The 23,732-nt window shown below is 41.1% G+C and overlaps 1 protein-coding gene across 1 annotated transcript in view; it reads right to left on the bottom strand.

Annotated features, from left to right (window-relative positions):
* Positions 1 to 3,405: 3,405 nt before the first annotated feature.
* Positions 3,406 to 23,732, bottom strand: part of LOC130018881 (cytochrome b5 reductase 4-like) — a 58,936-nt gene continuing 38,609 nt past the window's right edge. The window contains exons 11-16 of the mRNA XM_056109557.1: positions 20,648 to 20,788; positions 18,466 to 18,618; positions 14,866 to 15,016; positions 14,489 to 14,575; positions 6,130 to 6,294; positions 3,406 to 4,005 (exon numbers count right to left, since the gene is read on the bottom strand). Coding sequence (XP_055965532.1) covers positions 3,951 to 4,005; positions 6,130 to 6,294; positions 14,489 to 14,575; positions 14,866 to 15,016; positions 18,466 to 18,618; positions 20,648 to 20,788 — 752 coding nt within the window. The 3' untranslated portion in view covers positions 3,406 to 3,950. The remainder of the gene's footprint in view (positions 4,006 to 6,129; positions 6,295 to 14,488; positions 14,576 to 14,865; positions 15,017 to 18,465; positions 18,619 to 20,647; positions 20,789 to 23,732) is intronic.

The raw sequence follows: 23,732 nt of genomic DNA, 5'->3' as shown, positions 1-23,732 counted from the left end.
GAGCCCCACAATGCCAACTCATGGAATGATAAGATAATAAATGGCTGAGTTGTTTTTGAGTCATTGAGTATGAAGTAATTTGTTTTGACAGCAGTAGAAAGCTAATGCCTATCCACGTTGGGGAAAAAAAAAAGGCAGGCATGCAGACTCCTTAAACAAAAATGGCAGTGTAATTTCCTTTCCTCCTGGCCAATAAGTAATTATAAATCTTTGATTTCTTCGCACAAGAATAACTTACAGGGAACAGAAAGATGTAGAGTAGGTAAGGCACTTGTCTGGCGTGTGGTCCCCCATTGGCTAAGGAGGAATCCCTGAGCAGCACAGCAGGGTGTGGTTCTCCAGAACAAAAAACAAACAAAAACACCACAGCGCCAGAGATCTCTCTGGGCCCCATACCGGGCCAATTTCACTGGGGCAGACCAGATGGAGCAGGTGCAGTCTCCCCGCCTACACCAGATGGAATCCCAGTGACCAAGAGTTTCCACAAGCAAGGCCCAGGTATGTGGGTTCCAGGACTGAATCTCCAGGCTGCATGGTGGCAGAGGACCTGGGCTGTCCCTCCCTGGGTCCCCGCCCTCCCAGCACACTGGCTGTCTCACCCACAATTTGCCTCAGGGCTCCATCCTAGTGCACCAACAGCCCTGGTCCAGAGACTCCCAATTGAATCCCAAAATGGATTAGTGCCATACAGAGATGTCTTGGAACCCAATCATTTACACTCTAGAAATTTACATTTACAATTGTGGTCGTGGGAGCTCTCATGCTATTCAAATGAGCAACAGAAAATAAATTATCTAGCGTCTGCCCCTGGCAGGTAGGCTTGAATGGTGGTGGGAAATTTCGAGCAAAACATAATGCCCAAAATTAGAGAGTAGCACCGTCTGTAGCATTGTCCTCCCCTTGTTCATCAATTTGCTCGAGGGACACCAGCAAAATGTGAGACTTGTTACTGTTTTTGGCACAGCGAATACACCATGGGGAGTTTGCCAGGCTCCGGCATGCAGGCAGGATATTCTCGGTAGCTTGCCGGGCTCTCCAAGAGGGAAACAGGAACCGAACCCGGGTTGGCCGCATGCAAGGCAAACACCCTACCCGCCGTGCTATCACTCCAGCCCCAGAGAGAGAATATTGGGGAAATTACCTGCCATAGAGGCAAGGTGAGGACTGGGATGTGGGTGGTGGAAGGTGTGCACTGGTGGAGGGATGGGTGTTCCATCATGGTGTGGGGGAATCTCAAACATGAAAGCTTTGTAACTCTATCTCACGGTGATAAATTTTTTGAAAAAAAAGTAATGTGGAGTTCATGCCCCCAATTCAATCAGCTTAATCAATGGCTGAACAAATAGCAGTATTCCTACATTATTTTAAAACAAATAAACAAAAAAGTTTTCTATGCCCCACCACATAGACCATATTCAAGGAAGCCCTGTAGAAAATTCCCTTAGGCTCATTTCAGAATTTTTTTTTTTAAACAGGGCCTTCTAGAACACACTGGAAAGGAGAATATATTTTGGCGAGACTGCCCCAGGAAGACCAACTATTGGAATACTGCACTTAGCTAGCTGAGGTCAGTAAGGCTGGACATAGGAGTCAGATTAGAGAAGGAAATACCTTATGCCTCCAGAAGGGCTAGGAGTTCAGAGGATTCAAGAGAACGAACTGACTTGAGGAGAAATAATCAAGGGAAAAGACTAGTTGAGGACATTATGTAAGTCCAAGAGGATACTGGATGTTGAAAACTGAACTGATTCACATTAGGGACTGTAATTTGGGATTTATTAACGTAATGGCTCAGAAAATGCTTAGACTTTCTTTTCTGTATATTAAGAGGGACCCGTGGGATAGTAGGTGGGCACATGCCATGCATGACACTAACCGGGATTCCATCCCTGGCCCCCCACTTGTTCTTCCAAGCTCACAATTCTCCTGGTGAGCCTGGGTTCTGGCCTGAGTTCTCCCTGAGCTCACTGAGCTTACTAGGAGTAAGCCCTGAGTACAGTCGGTGTGGCCCAACACACACACACACACACACACACACACACACACACACACACACGTTATGTATATATGGAATGAAGAAGAAACGAGAGCAATAGAAAGAACATTTTGTTTGTTTATAATCATTAGGAAAAAATAAAGGGAAAGGGGTAAAAAAAAAAAACCCAGAAAAAATGAAGCTGTTGGCTGAGGTATAATGAATGGATATTTTACAGTCAGGTTTGTCTAGAAAAATCTCGATCACTCTTCAGAGCAAAAGGGAAGTGACTGCAAGCAGGGCTGGGAGCACGTTCCTGTAGTTTACCAGGAGCAGAGGAGCACAGTGGGCTTGAGAGGGATTCCTGCCTGGGCCAGTGCTGATGAGGGCAGACGTGGCCACAGAAGAGGGAGTCGCAGGAAAACAGGACTTTCTAACGGAGCATGTGACATAGGAGCTTCGTGAGTGTTGGGTGTTTGTAACTCGAGGCAATTCATATTGTGTTCCTCTTGGGTGTTTCCATCATTCCACAGAGATCTAGCAAAAATCGTCTACAGGAAACTGGAGAACCTCAAACTCTGTGCTGCTGACAACACAGATACAGTCCATGAAGAATCCTGCGCTCAACGGTGGTTCCTCTTGGAAGGCTCAGAATGACTTTCTTATACCCTTTGCTCAATTTCAGGACGGGAAAGTATCTGAAGGTTGCACACAGCAGCAGGAAGGGAGAATGAGTCAGCTACCCACACAGACCACTCAGGTGGGCTCTGGGTTAAATCGCCATGGGCAAAGCAGACCCACTGAAGACAGAGTTCCTCACACTCTTGATGGGCTCAAAGGAATTAACATGGAATGCACCCCACAGAACCAAATGATTTATTTTAGGCCCTCGGGCAAGAGGTTTCATTGTCATTCTTTTTGTTTTTTTTTTGGTTTGCTTTGGGATCACACCTGGTGATGCACAGGGGCTCCTCCTGGCTGGCACTCAGGAATTACCCCTGGCGGTGCTCAGGGGACCTTATGGGATGCTGGGAATCGAAGCCTGGTCAGCTGCGTGCAAGGCAAACGCCCTCCCCGCTGTGCTATCACTCCAGCCTCTTTCATTCTTTTTCGATGCTTCCGATTTTAGTTAAGAACATAATAGTTGGCACCACCGTCTCTTCAGCTGCCCAACACACCTAATCATTCATAGATGAATTTTCTTCTGCATCTTCTGTTGTTGCTCTTTTCCATTTCCCTTAGACAAGGCCCCAGAGATAGCACAGGAGTTCAGGAACCCGCCCTGCATACCGCTGAGCCTGCCTGATCCCCCGCAACACATCCGGTCCCACCAGCACCTCCAGCACCGAGCTCTGCGCCCCCCAGGGGTGGCCCCACTACATACACAGGCGATTCCATTTTTTTCCCTTAGCAACGGTTGCATTCAAATACATTTTTAACACGATGATTAAAAAGTGCTTAGGTGTATTTTTATTTACTTCGTATCAACACTGTGTACACACAAAATGTTTGGATCACGTAAATTCAACATTCCATGTTTTCATATTAATAACAAGGACATAAACAATCATTTCCTGAGTTGACAGTGCAATGTAAAATTGAATCTGTATTGCTAATAAGACATTTTATAGCATAGAAATGTGATAAAAATGATCATTTATCATATCATAAAACACAAGAGCTTACTGTAGGACAGTGATAAAGTTTAAATGGCAAAGGACTCTGTGACTCCTCATAAAGAATCCTGTATGTATTTGCTGCCATGATTGACTTTCCAGGTCAAGTATCAGTAGTAAAATAAGTTACAGTACAAAATAAACCAACGAGTTATCTATACTGTAGGAACATTTGATTTCATTTAAGAAACTGAAGCCTGGATTCTAGTGAACCTTCCAAGATACACAAAAAAGTTGCTTAGAAAACCCTCAACAATCACAAATTTAGATAAACAGTTAAGTACAGTGGCCGCTCTCCGTTATCCTGTGAAACTATGAATCTCCTCTTCAGAGAAGTTAAGATCATGCAGCAACCTGAAAAACAAAGCACGTATTTCTTAAGGAAAATGCTCCTTAAAAAAAAATCAAAGTTTGCCACAGACATAATATACTTTTATAATAATAGATACTATTTTTCTATTTTCCAATTTCTATGTACTTAACCATCCCCCAATTATAACATGTAAAAAATGTGATAATTTCTTAATGTCATCAAGTATAGAGCCAGTGTTTAACTGTCTGATAAATGCCATCATTTTAAAGCATTTGAATCAAGACTCAATGGAAGTTTTCTCAGCGTGCAGGAGTAATAAGTCTTAAAATTTTAAGGTGCTTAAATCAATCTTTAAAGCACCTGAAGCACCTTAAAATCTGTAAGATCCCCTTCCCATCTCTCAGTCCTTCAGTTAATCTGTTGGTAAAGGTCAGATTTTTGTGAGAACCTCCCGGTCTTAATTTTGTTGCATTCCTATTCCTACTTTAATATTTATACGGTACGTGCTGTTTGCAGCATGTCAAAGGGTGAATAACAGCAGGACCCACATAGGATGACGAGTAATATTCCTACACAAGTTTGGCAAGTTGGCTAGCAGAGACTAGAGAAGCTATCATAGAGGTCAAGTTGAGGAAATACAAATAATTCTAAAGACAAGAGGCAAGACTGAAAATGGGAAACTTTTAAGATCTCAGCTCTGCTGTCCTCTGCTGAATTACATACTAAACAGAATTACACATGAAGACTGCATACGATTACATATTCAATGACACAGGAAGATTCCAGTTGTAAAGACGTGGGCACAGTCTTGCAGGGAACCAACAGGAAGCCCAAAATCCAGGGGAGAAAATCAATCTACTTCTTGAAGCCAGAGACAGGACATGGGGTAGGGTGCTTGCTTTGCTGCAGCTGATGCAGGTTCTAACCCCTGGCACCTCATATGGTCCCCCAGCGCGACAGGACAGATTTCTAAGTACGGAGCCAGTAGACACCCCTGAGCACCACTGGTTTGGGCCCCCAAAACAAAACAAAACAAAACAACAAAAGAATCCACTTCTCTGAGGTGGCTGTCTAAGGGAATTCTCCCGAGCCCATGGAAACAGGACTAAGTGGCCCTACTTAGGGGGCTAGAGACTGAACCCAGGTTGGCAAAGGCAAAACTACCCACGGTCCTATCTTTCCAGCCCCCCATCCTCTTTAAGAAAATGAAAAATAATTGCGGTAATATGGATTGCCTCATGGCAGTTTCCATATTACTCTTTTACACATTATTAACGCTCCTTCCCTGATGCTATAGTTCAGTACTAACAGGAGTTTGATTACAATCTTTGAAAGAGCTGTTATGCTGCGATCTGTTAAGTGTTAAACTTCTAAGACAGTACAGCTCTTAGCCTTTCTTTTCTAAAATATTTTTTTCAAACTATCATTAATATTCTATGTTACTAATACTATAGCAATAAAACTGTGGTGGAAGAAGTTTAATTCTAATCTAATGCCCCAAATAAAATTGTGAAAACGTTCATGTGGCTAGTCACTAGCAGAGACCAGAACTGGTTATATTTTACCTTTGTGCCCATATCTCTACCTACCTACCTACCTATCTATCTATCTATCTATCTATCTATCATCTATCTAATTTATCTATATCCTGGCCACCAAAACTCTTCATCTGCACAAGATTTAAAATTTTGCTAATTTGTTTGGCAAAGAAATTACACCTTGCTTCTTAACCTGCTATCTTGTACAGGATCTCAGACTTTGTTTGTTTTAAGAGATGGAGACAGAAGGGTAGCAGGGTTACTCCTCATGCCTGGATTTGATCCCTGAGCCAAAGAACTTCTGGGGAAGCCCCAAAATCATTAAAAACTTTTTTTGGGTGGGCTTTAAAATAGTTTTTGGGGTTTTTTTGGCTTTATTATTAGTAGATGTTGGATTTGCAGACCTGCTTTATATCCTATGTACTTCAGGTTATATACCTACATACCTGGAGTTAAAAATTTCTCAGGTTTTGGAAAGGGTCAGAATGAAAAAAGTTTAATCTAACAGATTATCCAAGTACAGACTGGTTGACTCAGAAGTGCTAGGGATGAAATTAATGGTCTGTTAAAGAAGACTTCCGTTTCCTGTTGTTGGGTACCCGTTGTTCCTACCACATTCCCACTAACCTTACTCCTTTCTCTGTAAATGGTGGTGGGCCACAAATGCAGATAAGGACTCTGGATTCCTCTGAACTTCTTTTCAAAAATTCAGAAAGAAGAGCTGGTGAAATATGTCCCTGTCTGCCATTCCATTCAGAAGTAGGCGCTGAGAGAACAAATTCAGTATCAAATCTAGAGAAAAGAAACATTTTAAGACAACTTATTATTCTCATGTTTCTACTTCACTAAAACATCTCCTCCCCCCCCCCCCCAGAACAATTAATATAAAAGACTGAGATGGTCTAGAAAAATACTGGAATAGAATCAATGCAAAGATTTAACACAAACACACTCGTAACTCTACTTACTACACTTTAACTCTTCTAAGAACTACTCTGAGAACAGTAATTCGGCATTTCTTATTGAACTCATTAGAAAGCAAGCCCCAGGGATCCCAGAGAACACCATGTTCCTGTGAATTATGTGCTTGTATAAATCACAGTCAAGAGTAGTTGCCAGTAACATGGACAGTTTGATCTCAGGCGCAAACCTCTCCAACAAGTCAGGTCTGGAACCCCATAGCCAAGAGCCCGTGTGACCTTTAACTCGTGCTGCACAGTAAGTTCAGCTCACCATCTCCCCATTCCACATACAGCTACACCAACAGTGTTCGCAGAGAGAGCAGCACCGCACTGTGGCCCATCTGATTACAGCGATGACTGCTCTGGTGGCGTCTGCCTTCCTCAGTTTAGGCCATGAGATCCGTAACTGCTTTAGCTAACACTGTGTATCTTAGTGGCCCTCACACAGGAGGTATTAGACAGTATAGAAACACGAAGGAAAGAAAAATAAAGGGTACAGAATTAAAGTGAAAAAGTAGCCCATCAAACCAAGTTTCACATTTTATTTTTTGTTTTTGGGTCACACCTGGCGATGCACAGGGGCTACTCCTGGCTCATTCACTCAGGAATTACCCCTGGCAGTGCTCAGGGGACCATATGGGATGCTGGGAATTGAACCCGGGTCGGCCGCGTGCAAGGCAAACACCCTACCCACCGTGTTACTGCTCCAACTCCAAGTTTCACATTTTAACTAGAGACTACTTCTTCCCACAGCTTTGCAACCTGTCAAGATGACTGCAGGTAAAGTCACAGAAATTTCAACATTCCACATTGCATCTGCTCCCTTTGCTCCCTTTGAGCAAACACAATTCATTCCAGTTTCACCAGCATCAGGGAAAATGCATTCTTAAAACATTTTCCCAATGGGTAACAGACATTATTCTCAGGAATGGAAAGAAAGAACTATACATTAATCTCAATCTCATGAAAGAGTTGAAGGGATATTTGCCTCGTGAGATGGAGAAATAACAGAGCAAAACCAAATTTGGCTGATGCGCTGCCCCCAGCCCGCTCTGCTGCCGCTGGGTTAATGATACCCAGGCGTCTCCTAGCTTGGCCCAGGCACGCAGACCCACTGAGTGCACCATGGGACTAGAGAACCCGCCCCTTCTCACGCACAGGGACTCCTCCGTCTACCTGTGGAATCAAGTGAGAATCAAGTGGGAAGCTACATGACTTCTTATAATTCTAACAATCTGATTTCACATCAAAAACCCTGTACACTGGGCTGAAGAGACAGAACGCTGGGAAAGGCTCTTGCCTTGCACACGTCTGACCCTGGTTCAAGCCCTAGCATGACATAAGTTTCCCTGAGCCTGCCAGGAAGGAGCGCGGAGTGCAGAGCCAGGAGCGAAAGGGATACTTCTCGTCAAGAGAAGCCCTATGCATTCTTGGTCTAGCTGTGTGCCCCCAACCCCTCCCACCCACCCAAATCCTCCTATGCAATTGTTTTTGTTTTGGGGGCCACACCCAGTGATGCTCAAGAGGTCACTCCAGGTGACTGGGGAACGAATCCAAGGCAAAGCAAGCACCCGGCCCAACCGTATTCTCTCTCCAGCACCCTTACACAATCGTTACGGTTTATTTCTTACCTTAGAGGTTCCTACTTAAATCTCAGAGGCGATACAAACCCACCCTGTGCAGACAGCACTTTTGTCCCCATATTTTCTTCCTTATCAAAACTTTTTCATGACATCTTATTGTCTCATTCCTACTTTGGACAAACTTGCAGGCTATCGAATGTAGCCTGCCCACAGGGCAGAGTCTGGCAGACTCCCCGTGGCGTACCAAATATGCCAAATACCAGTAACAATGATGGGTCTCATTCTCCTAAAGAGCCTTGAATATAATCTCAGGGCTAGGATGAAAGAGACGTTACTGGGGCCTGCTCGAGGCAATCGACGAATAACAGGATGATGAAATGAAAAATGAAATGATTTTCTTCCCCTAATTTATTTTTTCCTATCACTGAAAATTGAGACGATTTATACAATCCCAGATTGTTCAGTTACTACTCCATAAAAGCAGGGCCCTTATCTGATAACACTGTATACCGACCTGATCCAAAGAAAGTATGCAAAACACACTTGTGTGAATAAAGGAATTTATTGACAAAGAAGCTGTATGGTTAAAAGGAAAAACTGTGCTCAGAAGAAGACAGCTATATTCTGGCACCTAGAAATCATAAAAATCGTATGTGAATGTATCAGTGCATCTTTCTCGGGGGGGGGGGGGGAGGGAGAAAAGGGCCATGACCTTCCATTAGCTTTCCAAAAGGGACTTGTGAGAAGCTGCAGCTTTCACACAGCCAATTTATTATTTTTTAGCTGGTGCTCAGGAGTCGATTACTCCTGGGTTTATGCTCAAGGGGACCATACGTGATGCCACAGATCAAACCAGTGTCAGCCACAGGCAAGGCAAGTGCCTTAAACCTTGTACTAGCTCTCTGGCCCCGATCCACAGACAAATTAAACAGAGACAGCAACAACCTTTTAAATTAAAAATGAAAGACAGTTTCCTCCAATTCTATTTCCAAGGTGTCTATAACTGGATTAAATTGCTGAGATATATAAGTCAATAATGGCATCTCTTCATTTGCAAACATTCCTACTTTTCTTTTCCTCCAGGAGCTTAAAAAGCTGCAGTCCTTACACAAATGGCATACACTCACACCTCCCCTGTTCGTCTGCACAACAGTCTCTCGGCATGACTTTCCAACACTCAACAGAAAATCTAAACAGATACCGTCGGTGCAATTTTTAAGGATAATGCAGAGAGAATACTACCGAGCTCGCCTCTTCTGCAGGACTGGAAAGAGCCTGAACTGGAAGAGGAACAATTCCCTGAGAAGACTAAAGGATATGTCAAAGGATTTCTGATTCTAAGATACAGAGGGCGTCTAGAGTCTTTTCTTCTTGTATTATTCTGAATAAAGATCAACTGACTGCAAGTAATTTCAGACTTGAGGGGTGAGTGGGGGGCACACTCGTAAATGTCCTGCAATTTCTTTCTGGCTTTGTATTTCAAAGGTGGCAGAAAGGAACATCACTCTTGAAAAATTTCCTGAAAAACTTAAGAGCACCCACAAACCCATGAAGTGCGTGAGTGCAGGGGTCGGTGGGAGAAGAAAGCAGAGAGGGGAAGAAGCATCAACATCCACCTCCTTTTGATGAGTGCTTATGTTCTCTAAATGGGAATGGATGCAAACAGTAGATGAACATCAAAATCCATCTTAAAACAGACCTGAGACGCGGAGTCTTGGAATATAAACAAACTCAGCACCGCACTGACCTCCCGTTGTTCATCGATTTGCTCGAGTGGGCCCAGTAACATTGTGAGACTTGTTACTGTGTTTGGCATGTCGACTTCGCCACGGGGAGCTTGCCGGGCTCTCTGAGAGGGGCGGAGGAATCGAACCCGGCTTGGCTGGGCCAGCCGCGTGCAAGGCAAATGCCCTACCCGCTGTGCTATTGCCCAAAAACAAGCTTATTCCATCTAAATCAAAGAAGTCACCCAGTAATTTATTCCCTCTCCTCCTATCACCTAGCTTCCAAAGCAAAGTCTCATCTTCTTCCTTCCAGTAAGTCCTTCCCTCTCCCCCAACTTGTTTTTTTTGGGGGGTGCTCAGGGCTTACTCCTGGTTCTGCAATCAGTGACTGGTCCTGGCAGTTCGGGGAACCCCGTAAGGTTCCAGGGTTCAAATCTGGGCCAGCTGCTTGCAATGCAAGCGGCCTACCTGCTATACTATCGTTCTGGGTCCTTCTCTTCCCATTCTCACTGCTGCCGGTCCAGAACAGGCACTTTTATTTCTTATGTAAAACACAGTTCTAATAGCCTCTGACACATCTTTGCGTGTCAATTCTCCTTAAAAAAAAAAAAACTGGCTCTACAACCTTTCGCTTTATAAAGCTCCATTGGTACAGCATGATCTACAAAATATTTTAGAGTATGTAAGGCCCTAGCTTTTCCTGGTTTCTTCAATAAAGTAAAATTCAAAGAACAGCAGAAAAATTGTTATTTCTTCATGGGAAAATAACTCACAAGACAAACAACTAGGGATTAAAATTAGATTATATATACACATTACGGAAACATTTCTCAAAAATGAGTCATAAAATACTAACGCTCCTCCAGATGTTAATGGTAGCTCGTGGGGAAAAAAAGCAATCAAATGAGTTTAGGATGACTGCATTAAAACAAGGCAAAGAGATTTCCTCATCATTTCTCCAAGTCTTGAAAATTCTAAAATCAAAGCAGATCTTCAAGTCTTCAAGAAGGTGATACAGTACACATTGCCTCTCAAACTTATTTAATCACAGAGCTCCTTAGAGGGAACACATCAACATCTCAAGAATACATTCCAAGAAACAAGCAATGTGAGAATATCCTGGAGGAACAGAGAGCAGTGTTTCACTCTGAGTAACTGGCGCGCATGTGCAATGGGGTTCAGACACAATGTTCAGTCTACTTATGCTTCTGGAATCATTGGTTCTGGCTCTCTGAACCAGAGTTAAAGCATTACTGAGTCTCTATCTACGTGAAACCAGAGAACTGAAACCCTCCGCAGTCATTAGGCTCAGAGCCTGTAGGCAATATAGGTCAGCAGCACTGTATTTAATGCATGAATTACACTCAAGGTCTTCAATCACATGACGTTAGCCCAGCTCAGCTTTTTCTAACTGTAAAACTGGGGGATCAGAAATAATCTCCCCCCCTCCGCCCCGCAGCCCAGCTCAGCTTTTTCTAACTGCAAAACTGGGGGATCAGAAATAATCTCCCCCCCCCCCCCCCCCCCCGCGATGGCCAGAGCGACAGTACAGTGGGTAGGGCATTTACCTTGCATGCGGCCGACCTGGGTTCAATCCCCAGCACCCATATAGGCTGACAAGCACCGCCAGGGGTAATTCCTGAGCACAGAGCCAGGAGTAACCCCTGAGCATCACTGGTGTGACCCAAAAGCAAAAAAAAAAATAAATAAAAAAATAAAAAAAAAAGAAAAAGAAAAAAATTGTCCATAGCACAGCGGGTAGGGCGCCTGCCTTGCACGTTGGCAGACCCAGGTTCGATTCTTCCGCCCCTCTTGGCAAGCTACCGAGAGTATCTCGCACGCACGGCAAAGCCTGGCAAGCTACCCGTGACGTAGCCGATATGCCAAACACAGTAACAATTGTCACAATGGAGACGTTACTGGGCCCACTCGAGCAAATCGATGAACAACGGCAGAAATCAGTGCAGTGCAGGATTCCTCCTAAAGCTGTGCACTGGTCTATGTTAGAAGAAGGCCTAATCACTACCAACTAGGCACTAGAACTACCGTCATCAGTTTTTACTATCAAACATGTCTCCAAATATAAATGCTCCATGGAGTGTTGGGCAACAGAGGGACAAAATCACTTCAGGTCGAGAATCACTGGTTCAAAGTTTTATATACCCAAAAAGCTAAAAAAAAAAAAAAAAAAAAAAAAAGAGTTTTATGTGCTTTGAGCATGCACAATATACTAAATGAAAGATATGATTACTCAAAGTATACCGTGACAATATTTAAAAAATATGTAATATGTAAACGCATTATGTGCACACGTGTGAGAAAGAGAAAAAGAGAAGGGTTGAACAGGATGGAGGGTGGGAGAATATAAAATCCACACTGTACTGTTAATGAAAGGTCTTTCGATGGCAGGACTGTGGGTCATTTTTCTCCCTATGCATTTCCCTATGTAAGTATGTAAGAATTTTACAAAGGGGGAAAATTCAGTCCATCAACAGATTCTACTATTTACATAAAATAATGTTATAAACTTTATTTTTAAAGGGTTATGCTTTTTATTTACTTATTTATTGCTTTTTTTGGTCACACCCAGAGATGCACAGGGGTCACTCCTGGCTCTGCACTCTTGGGGGACCATGTGGGATGTCAGGGATCGAACCTGGGTCGGCCGCGTGCAAGGCAAACGCCCTACCTGCCGTGCTATCGCTCCGGCCCCGACATATTTTTTCTTAAGTCAAGGGTAATTCCTATTAAACTTAAACTTAACTACAGTGTCAAGTTAACTTTGCTTTTTTTTTCCATTTTGGGTTACACCCAGCAATGCACAGGGGTTACTCCTGGCTTTGCACTCAGGAACTACTCCTGGCGGTGCTCGGGGACCATATGGGATGCTGGGAATCTAACCCAGGTTGGTCGAGTGCAAGACAAACTCCCTACCCGTTGTACTATCACTCCAGCCCCTTAAGTTAACTTTTAAGACTAAAGTTTGACAAAAGTACAAAGCCAGCTCATTTCTTGTATAAGTCACAAAAGCTGCCAGAAATAACTTTTAAAATGCTAAGGAAAAGTCTAGCTATTTCTCTTCATATTAAATATTTAAAAAAAATAGGAGCCCAAATAGTTAACATAGCAATAGAACACGTGTATAGAGCCTCAATAATACAGTTCAAATATCTGAGGTAGAATTTCACAGTTCTCAAAGCATTTAAACTATTTTCTCAAATCTTCACAACAGCATATGAGGCAAGGAGGAAAGATGACTTCATTTTATTTTGGCGATAAAGAGACAGACATAGAAAGTTAAGTAAGTTTCGAAAAATGATTCAGGGTAACGAAAGATAAAACAAAAGTTAGAACTTAGATCTCTGGGATTTTTCACGAATGCTGCTTCCAACTTTCCACTTTGAAAATCAGTAAAAACAAAAACAAGGGGGCTGGAGCAATAGCACAGCGGGTAGGGCATTTGCCTTGCAGGCGGCTGACCCGGGTTCGATTCCCAGCATCCCATATGGTCCCCCAAGCACCACCAGGAGTGATTCCTGAGTGCAGCAGAGCCAGGAGTAACCCCTGAGCATCAGCATCGGCTGGCTGTGACCCAATAAGCAAAAAAAAAAAAAAAAAGAACAAAAAACCAAAAACCAAAAACAAAGAAACAAAAACAAGATACCCCATAACGTAGGCATTTGTATTTCCTTAAATTATACTCTAAGTTGCCATATAACTATGTAAACATAACAAATCTTATGTTTTAAGTATGTGAAAATACTGAAGGGCTAATTAAATGTGACTCCAGAGAGCCTTCATTTGTGAAAACTATTAAAGGGAGGAGGAAGAAAAGAAAGAAAAACTCTAAGAAACCATGGAAGCGCCTCTTTCTGAACACGGTTGCTCAAACTCAACCCAAGAGCCCTGCAGTCAGTCAGTCCCTGCATCGGCTGAGCCCTAGAGCTCTCTCACTTCACCTCCATTATAAACATACTTCAGATATTTTCTGTGACCTAGGAAGCCTCGAGTTTCATAGAAATAACTTTGAATGATCACAGAAACGATTTAGAAAACATTTTAACCGGTCCAATTCACTTTCCTAACTATTTTGATGAGAATTTCAAACGCTTTTTAATCTCTTGCGTGATAGGCCTTTCTTTTTCTTTTTTTAGCACAACATAGAAATCCTTTCCCAATGTTTTGCCATTACTGTACCACTAAGTTTATCTTGCCTCATGCTTTTTTCCATTACCAATATTGGCATTTTCTAAAGTGCATTGTGGGAACCACTGATGATATAATTATTAATGAGAGTTAATGTAAACAAAAAGGAAAATCTTTAAGCATAAATAAGGACTGCCTTCACCACGCCCAATAGAGTTTAGCATATTAAAGGCTCCAGAAAACTAGCTTACAAAATTTGATCTATGCCCTCAAAATACCTAGTGTTACCAAATTTGCTCCAGTGAATCCAGTGAATGAGACCAAATCATTAAAAAATAACATAAAACCCAGTATATAATTTATTGACATATGGATGATGGATGTCATGTCAGACTTATGAAATAGTAGCCATTGCAGGTGGAGAGATTAAGTGCATTATTTACCTTTTAAGAACTGATTAGTTTATTTCTTCTTTCAATAAGTTTCCAGATCAATTAAAACTCCTAACACAGGCCCAGACTGATTGACTCCACACATATGAATGTTTAAACACAGAGCATCACTTTAATACCTTTTATCTTGATACGCTAATTTCTCCAATTGGCTTCTCCAAATTATATCATCCTCTGTTTTATTGAAGAACATCAGCTTCGCTCTCCTTAAAAAAAATTTAAAAACACTCTATTTTAATTACATTTAAAATATGCATGGATGCAAAGCCTAAAAATAAAATAGTATGACTTTATTTTCAGCGCCAATTAAGTAACCCAAAGTACTAAAATTAAAATAATACAGTCAATGAAACAGCCAGAACTTGAGGCAGAGTAATAAATGGAGAATGAGGGAAGAGATCATGTCTTTTAAGATTTACCGAGTAATCAATTTAGAATACCTTATACTAATCTAACAGTCTCACAAAAGATAGTAATTAAAGATAAAATTACATACCTGAGACTGGGTATATTAGTCAAAGCATAATTCAGTATTTTAACCATGGGTGTGAAGCCTGTTCCAGCTGCCAATAAAAAGAGATCTTCTAATTCTTGGAGCTGGGATATTTTAAAACTGCCCTCAGGACTGCTTACAGAAACAAAATCTCCTAAACAATGAAATATAAACTAAATCAGAAAAAAAAAAATCAGGGAAACTGAGAAGGCTGTACCTACCTCGTCTCAAACATGGCAAACATGGATACACGGTGGGGGGAACGCTTGACTTTCAGATACAGCTCCGTCTTTAAGTCATATAGTTTTAGGAGTGCCCATTAGACTCTCAAGTCTGTTTAGCTATTATCATTATAATCATTTAAAAATGAGATTTTTTAAAGTCTCGGTTACCCAGATTATTTCCCCAAACTTCCTCGAGCCATCTAATTTACATACTTCTGCCAAGAATCACACATTATCAAGAGTTGATTGCTTGATGTACATATTTTTAACCATAATAATAAAATTGGTAGGTGAAAGTAGAACGTATTCTTGAATCTTACACTAGCAATGTGTTAACTTTATCCCCATGAAATCTATGAAAAGACAAGGAAAGTCATTCTGAATTTAACTCCTCTAAAAATAAAGCAAGATCAAAAACTATACTTGGAGTATTTATGACAAAGAATCGAAATGCCTGAAAAATTCATTCTGTATAGTTCAGTTGATTTTAACTCTACTCAAAGGAGAGAAATTTCTCAAGGCATTTCATTAAATTTTTAGCATAACATTTTTTTTTTTAAAAAAAAGCTGTCCGTAGTTCAAAAATCAATTCCAAATTGCCTAGCTGACTTTGACTCTTGGATCCTCATACATTTTCCTTTCTTGTCCACAGTAGGATACTATGAACCATGCAGAAATTGATGAATTCAGTATTAGAAAGTAGCAGAATATTCTTTCTGGTTGGAAAATGAAAGTTTGAGAATACTCTAAAAAAAAGTCTAATGACTGTTTAATGAAGATGCCTCAATAAACTTGGTAACTTTTATTCACAGTTCACCTTTTTTGAGTCACAGGACAGATTGGATTCAGGCAAGATATCTGGTGCTAATAAAACCAATGAATACTGGACTTGCGTGTAAGCATTGAAGTCTATCGAGTAATACGAATATGTCTAGTTATAGTCAGATATAACTTTAAAGTCAAAAAGATATTTAAAAATGATACTGAATTCTGTATCGTTTGAAACCCAATCACAAACAACTTTACAACTCTTATCTCATGGTGATTGAATAAAAAAAATAATAAATTACTGAAAAATGAAGGGAAAAAAAAGTAAAACAAATGACAGGCCAGATCAGCTGGTGATTTTGAGTCAAGCTATCTGCAACGTGCCACCTGGACTAGACTCTATCTAGGGCATCTCATTTATTCGACATTTTAAAGATCAAAGTCCTCAGATGAAAGTTACTTGATGAACAAAGGGTTTAAACACACACACAGACAATTTTATAGTGTACTTCATTTAGGACATGAGAAAGCTTCATGAATTATCACTACACACCAGTATACAACCCTCTAAATTATAAAGAATCTGTGCCATGTCTAGAGCTTGGGAAAAAACTGAAAACACACTTATTTTGTTTTTTAGCTCGGCCAGTTTTTCCCAAAGTGGAGGCAACTGCCCCCTAGAGGGTGCTGCAATAATCAGTTGTAAACTCAGGTGCAATTTGAGGGCACTTTTTGTATTCGCTTACAGAAGGTAGTTTTCCAGGGGGTTCCAGAGTATTGTTTGTTTGTTTGTTTGAAAAGAGGGTGGCGGATTCAGGTTTAAATGTGGGAGCCTCTATTTTGGCTAATTCTCCTCTATACTCGGTTCAATTTCTATAGTCTACAAACACAGTCAATAATTTCTACTTGCTACCACACTGTCACTGTCACTCTCCTCCTGTTGTTCACCGATTTGCTCGAGCGGGCCCAGTAACGTCTCCATTTTGAGACTTGTTGTTACTGTGTTTGGCATCTCAAATACGTCACGGGGAGCTTGCCAGGCTTTGCTGCGCAGGCAAAAGTCTTTGGGTTCCGGAGGGAGTATGGTTGCCAAGCTGAAACTTAGAGGAATTGGCGGAAGGGCACCACCGGGAGTAGAGCCTGCGGCTTAATTTGACACAACACGGGAAACCTCACCCGGCCCGGGCACGGACAGGACTGACAGATTGATGGCTCTTTCTCAATTCCGTGGGTGGTGGTACATGGCCGTTCTTAGTTGGTGGAGCGAACTGCCTGGATAATTCCGATAACGAACTTGATACCACAATCATATATCAAACCTTCACAAGATAACCTTCACTAGGGTACTGCAAAATTACTGATGTTCATATTTATACTGTTTTCTGCTTAATTTAGCCATAGATGCCTAATCACGTCTATTATGTATAGACATCTAAGTTTAACTTAGAGTGTAATTATTTTCCAAATTTAATAATCCACTTCAGTTTTAACTTGGTGTTACTGCTAAATGCTGTCTTGGGGGAGGAGCACTTTCATTCTTGGCAAAGGTAGCGAATGAAAGGTTGAAGACAGAAAACAATTGTGGGAACAGGATGAAGAATCTATAAGTCTTTAATTATAATCCATTATAGTCCATTTACTAATTCTTCCAAGCACATTTATTGAGAGCCCACTCTACAACAATTAACACTGCGTGTGGCGTGGAAAGATAAGAATCCTTACCCTTTGATTCAAAGTTTTATAGAGAAGACACATTATTCTCATCTACGAGCTCTCAACAAAGTGTTAATTATTGGGGAGTTCAGAGGAAAAGAGAGAGGCTTCAAAAAAGAAGTACTATTCAGCCTGTATCTTTAAAAGAAAAATGGCATGTGAGGAGTAAAGAAAAGATTGCTGAGCATCATCCTAGGTAAAAAAATTTCATGTGTCTATGAAAAAATAACAGACTTAAAAAAAACTGAGTAGTTCTAATACTTCCACAGCAGGAGATGAAGTTGGAGAGAGCATTCTATAGGTCATGCAGAGCAGTGGTTTTCGACCTTTTGCTGTCACTGTGATGTCACCGATAGAGAAAAAATAACCAGCTGGATAATGGGGACCCCTAAGGGCTTTCAAAGCTGAAAAGTAATAGACTAAATCTATCATCAGGGTAGCTTGGAAAAAAGAACTGGAAAGTACAGAGAAAAACAGAGACAGACACCAGCTAGAGGCAGCCGAGGGAGAACAGTCAGAGGACAAGATGAGAGAAAGGGTTACGACAGCTTGAGCTATACTGGTGATAAAGACATGGAAAAAAGATTTAGATGTGACTGGAAAGCAGGCTAACTGCAGCTTAGTAGTTGGCAGAGGGGCTGGGAGAGAAAAGTGGGAGGCCCTAAGAATGATTCAAGCGTCCGACTGGGCCAAGAACAAACCGTGATGATGCAACTAACACAGAAGAAGGCATAAGAATAGGCAGGGTGAGTGAGATAAAGAGAACAGGACTTTGGTTGTAGATACTCTGCGTTTAAGACGTTCAACCCCTACATGGAGACAACCTGGACAGTATCAAAGATGTGATCCAATCTAGTACAAAACATACACACACACACACACACACACAAATACTAACCAATCTGAAGATGATCAAGTTCTGGTGTGAGGAGTCCAGTGGGATAGATTTTGATCAAAAAATAGATGTGTTTGTCATTGTGAAGAACTGGTTCCTCGGACGTTGGGAGTAAGGAACCACACACAGGTGTATATGGCTTCACTATCTCTTTACCTAAAAAAATCACGACAAATTTAATTCTAAAAACTTCTGAATAAAATGAAACATACATTTTAGGAAGCAATGAGCACATTATCTGAACTAGATACAACGATAGCATATATAATTCTAAGTCCTATATGCATGAATGTGTCCATAAACTCTAAGTACATGTTCTGAAACAATTTTGTTTTTGTTTTTGACAGTGCCAGGGATCAAACCTAGGGATTGCGTCTGAAAGACAGGTACACATTAAGTTACACCCTCAGATGCCAGCTGAAATAACTTTAACAAGTCAATTATTGATAAGTAATTTGTTTTTAATAGGTGGCAAACATTGATAAACTTTAAGCCATCAACTCCATTAAGCCATCAACTCCATTATCATATATAAACTGCAATGGCATCAAAGGTATACCACAGATATAGGAAAATATTTACATATTTTAATTAGAACAAATAAAAAAAATTCTTAAGGATGCCACATGCAGTGGTGCTTGTGAACTCAAAGCGATAAATGTGCTCAACCCCTACAGATCAATATTTTAACAGTGCTGAACAAAGATGAGACTTCAGTACATGCAAATGAAAAGTTTTACCTTTTAATTTATATATTTTGAATTGCTTTAATGTTTTTATATGTAGATTTGTGTCTGAAAACAATGATAATTCAATTACTTCTTACAGCATAATACTAAAAGTGGGTAAAAAAGTAGCAGAATTCATGCAATATTTTAGCACTGTAGCACTGTCCTCCCGTTGTTCATCAATTTGCTCGAGCAGGCACCAGTAACGTCTCAGCAAATTGTGAGACTTGTTGTTACTGTTTTGGGCAGATCAAATACGTCACGGGTAGCTTGCCAGGCTTTGCCATGCAGGCAAAATACTCTCGGTAGCTTGCCAGGCTCTCCAAGAGGGGTGGAGGAATCGAACCCAGGTCAGCTGCATGTAAGGCAAACGCCCTACCCGCTGTGCTATCGCTCCAGCCCAATGCAATATTTTAGGTAATCAAATTCCAAAGAAATAGGAATTTACACATATCTGAAAGACCAAAATTTTATACATGGCTCCTTGACATATACAAAATTAAACTATCTATTTTTGTTTTTATCGTTGCTTTTGGCTTTGGGGCCATGCCCAGTGGTGCTCAGGGCTTACTCCTGGCTCTGTGCTCAGGGGTCACTCCTGGGGGGCAGTATGGGGCGCCGGGGATCAAACCCAGATAACATACGTGCAAGGCAGATGCTTTACCTGATGTACTATCAGTCCAGCTCTCCATCTGTTTTTTTTTTTTAACAATACACTGATAATCACTGCACTGAGAATACCAGATACTAAATGATAACAGAGCATGAGTAAGAAGGAAGAGAAAAATGCTACGGTGATATAGTAATTTGGTAGTAAAACTACCAAATCCTGCCTGGTAGTCTGCTGGACTTCCTGCCGGAAACACCAGGCCATATACATATATCACTTCGCACTTCCGAAAGCAGATAGATAATAAATATAAATTAAAAAAAAAGATATCTAAAATAAAGGGTAATTTTGAGATGAAAATAAAAAAATAATTCAGAAGCCACTAACTTGCAGGGCTTTTCTTTCTGGTGGTGCACACAGGAAATAACTTTTACAATCACATACTGTGAATTGTGTGATTTTCACTACATAAATGACACAACCACAAGTAACTAGCATGAGATGCTGTGTGGATTTCTAGCTGCTGTAAACACGACATTTCCTCTGTGCACTCTCTGACGACCGACAGTCAGGGCTTTGCTGGATGCAAATCACAACACCGACGACCATCTCTCGCACGAGTGGAGATGTCTTTGTTCTTGACCAACAGACAGAACGGCTGTTGCTCCAACACACAGAACTCTGTTATCCACAACTTTCCGTTTGGTTATCACCAAGTCTAGCGCCTGGAAATATTTATTCATAATCTAGATGTTCTTCCAAAAGGTAGAAGTACAGCTCTGAGATGCTTATCAAAGAAAAAACGATTTCCCCAAAGCTTTCTTTTTTTTAAAAAAAAAAAACTTACCTGAGATAGTTAGCTTGAAGTAAACATGTTGCCCAATTGGCACCTGGAGATGAGAGCTTGGTGGCAGCAACAAGCAGAAAAGTTCTGTGTCATGGGTAACACGCTCTTTGGAAATCAACTGACAGTCTCTGTAATACAAACCTAGGAAGAAGTACATTTTTCTTTTACTGATGCATATATTTAAAAGAACAAGGCCACACTAGACCCACGAAGGAACGCGCAATTCTAGTTTGCTCATCAGTGAGCTTAAATTCCACGGAAAGAAAGGCCTCTACATTTTACAAATGGATCAGATAGCACAGCACGGAGGGCGTTTGCCTTGCACATGGCCAACCTGGGTTCCATTCCTCCGCCCCTCTCAGAGAGCCCGGCAAGCTACTGAGAGTCTCCCACCCACAAGGCAGAGCCTGGCAAGCTCCCTGCAGCCTATTCAATATGCCCAAAGCAGTAACAAGTCTCACAATGGAGACATTCCTGGTGCCCACTCGAGCAAACCGATGAACGACGGGAGGAGAGTGCTACAGTGTGGTTTCCTTTTCTAATATATTTTTAAAACTTGCATAATTTAAAAAATACCTTTATAAAATAAACACACATTAGGTTTCTTTGCGTGTGTTCTCTCGAAACCTAATCCAAATGTTCAAGTTCATCCACTGGCTCAGACAGAAACTCACAGGAGGCCATCTCAACAGGGAATTCTTTTTTTGTTTTTTGGGTCACACCCAGCGATGCACAGGGATTGCTCCTGGTTTGCACTCAGGCATTACTACTGGTGGTGCTCAGGGGACCATTTGGGATGCTGGGAATCGAACCCGGGTTGGCTGCGTGCAAGGCAGATGCCCTACCCGCTGTACTATCACTCTAGCCCCTGGACAGGGAATTCTGGGATTCCACAGTGCAGCGTTGAAAAGAGTATGAACTCTAGAAGGATATCTTGTGGCCTGACTGCTTGTGTTATTTATTTTGAATTACCCAGTATTTTCACAAATTTTGAGAGGCTTCCCTTATACAATTTTATCAACTGTTACTGAAACTACTTTATATGTGTCTAAGAATACACATAAAATACTTTTAAAGACTAAGAATGATAAACGATTATGGTTACAGTCTCCCGACACATTGGGAAAAAAACACTGAATGGTTTTAATGCTCAAAAATCATTTACTTTCCTTTGTGATTTAAAACAACCATTATTAAATTGAGAGTATACGTTTATTTTGAGCTGGTACTGTTAAAAGTGCTCCTGATTTGCATATATATTTGGTGTGAGTAAGTGGGTGTTTGAGGTCAAACTCAGTGCTGCTCAAGACTTAATCCTGGCTCTGCACCCAGGGACTGCTCCTGGCAGGGCTCAGGGACCCACATGGGATGCCAGGGAAACCATGTAAGGCAAGCACCCTAGCACCCACGGAACTATTGCTTCAGTCCCTGAATTATATTGATGTTTTATTATCTCGACTATACTTGGGAGATTTTGTTAAAGCTGAAGATTAGTATGTAAGCGGGAGAAGAGGCGTCTTTCTCAAAGACTAGACTCCACGGGACCCTTGAAACATAACATTTAGCCAGACATCACTCAGTGACACGGAACATTTCCACGGTTCCTCTCAATTTTGTAAGCACCCAGCCAACCTTATATTATACTGAAGGGTCTATACTATTATCTGAACTCAAATTTCTTTGCCTTCTGCTATCTTTTAATATAGCAAATAAAATCTTAAATCAGTTTTGCTTTACCTACTCTGTGTGTGTGACAGAGAGAGAGAGAGAGAGAGAGAGAGAGAGAGAGAGAGAGAGAGGTCAGCTGAAGCTAAGAGCCCTAATAGGGCAAATGATTTTTCTAGGTAAAAATTCTTTTGCCTAGAAAATTAGGCAAATGTCAGTTTACCTAGAAAATTTTTACCTAGAAACACAATGTCCTCCCGTTGTTCATCGATTTGCTCGAGCGGGCCCAGTAACGTCTCCATTGTGAGACTTCTTGTTACTGTGTTTGGCATATTGAATATACTCTCGGTAGCTTGCCAGGCTCTCCGAGAGGGGCGGAGGAATCGAACCTGGCTCGGCCGAGCTGGCTGCGCGCAAGGCAAACGCCCTACCGCTGTGCTATCACACAAATCCAGCCATTAGGTAAATGTCGGTTATTCCATGAAGTTCTACCTAAATTAACAAGGCAGTTGTACACTCACTACAGGTATTTATAAAGGCTTAGAAGTGGCTGCTGACACATCAAATTAAGACACAGTCTCTAAAAATCTTATAATTTCGTATCTTGATTCACGTGCTGAGTTGTTCACAAACCATTAAAATTACCTTCACCTGGTAACGGAAGTCCTAATATAAAGGGCAATCGGAATCACACAAAAATTTTAGGATGTGTAAGAAACTGCAGCCCAATTAGTTATCTATGAATTTCTGATCATTACTCAACAAGTTCGGCAGAGTCTGGCAAGCTCCCCATGGGGTACTCGATATGCCAAAAACAGTAACAAGTCTCACAATGGAGACATTACTGGCGCCCACTCGAGCATATCGATGAACAACGGGAAGACTGTGCTACACTTCTACTAAACAAGTTCTTGCGGTGGGAGCAGGGATGTGTGGACATACACGCAGTTTGTAATCTTTATCTTTGAGGAGACAAAGTTATCAAAAACTTCCAGCTTATATTAATCTAGTGCCATACATCCATTGTAATTTATCAGCTACTACATGAAAACTAGACGTAAAAATGAAGGCTTTTCTCTTCTCAGAGTTCTTTGCTATATTTGAATCTGTTATTTAGATAACTTATAGATTTCACATGAGAAAGCATCACATTAAACTCCTTCAATTTAACGCTAATTTTCAAATAAATTATTTTAGCTAAAAAAGTTCAGTAAGAGGAAGCCAACAAGCTACAATCTTAAAAATCAGAAATACATATTGATGACATAAAGCAAGCTTTGCTAGTGGAAAAAAAAAAAAGCTAGCTTTTGTCATGATTTAAAAAGAGCAATGGCCAAAGAAGAAATTACCTATGCCAATTTCATCAAATAAAATTTACCCTAATATGAGATATTTTCCAAAATGAAAACCTAATTCACAG

The sequence above is a fragment of the Sorex fumeus genome, unplaced genomic scaffold, assembly GCF_029834395.1.
Source record: "Sorex fumeus unplaced genomic scaffold, SorFum_2.1 ptg000315l, whole genome shotgun sequence".
NCBI lineage: Eukaryota > Metazoa > Chordata > Mammalia > Eulipotyphla > Soricidae > Sorex > Sorex fumeus.
Note: the sequence above shows the minus strand (reverse complement) of the source record. Positions and strands in the feature narration are given on the sequence as shown.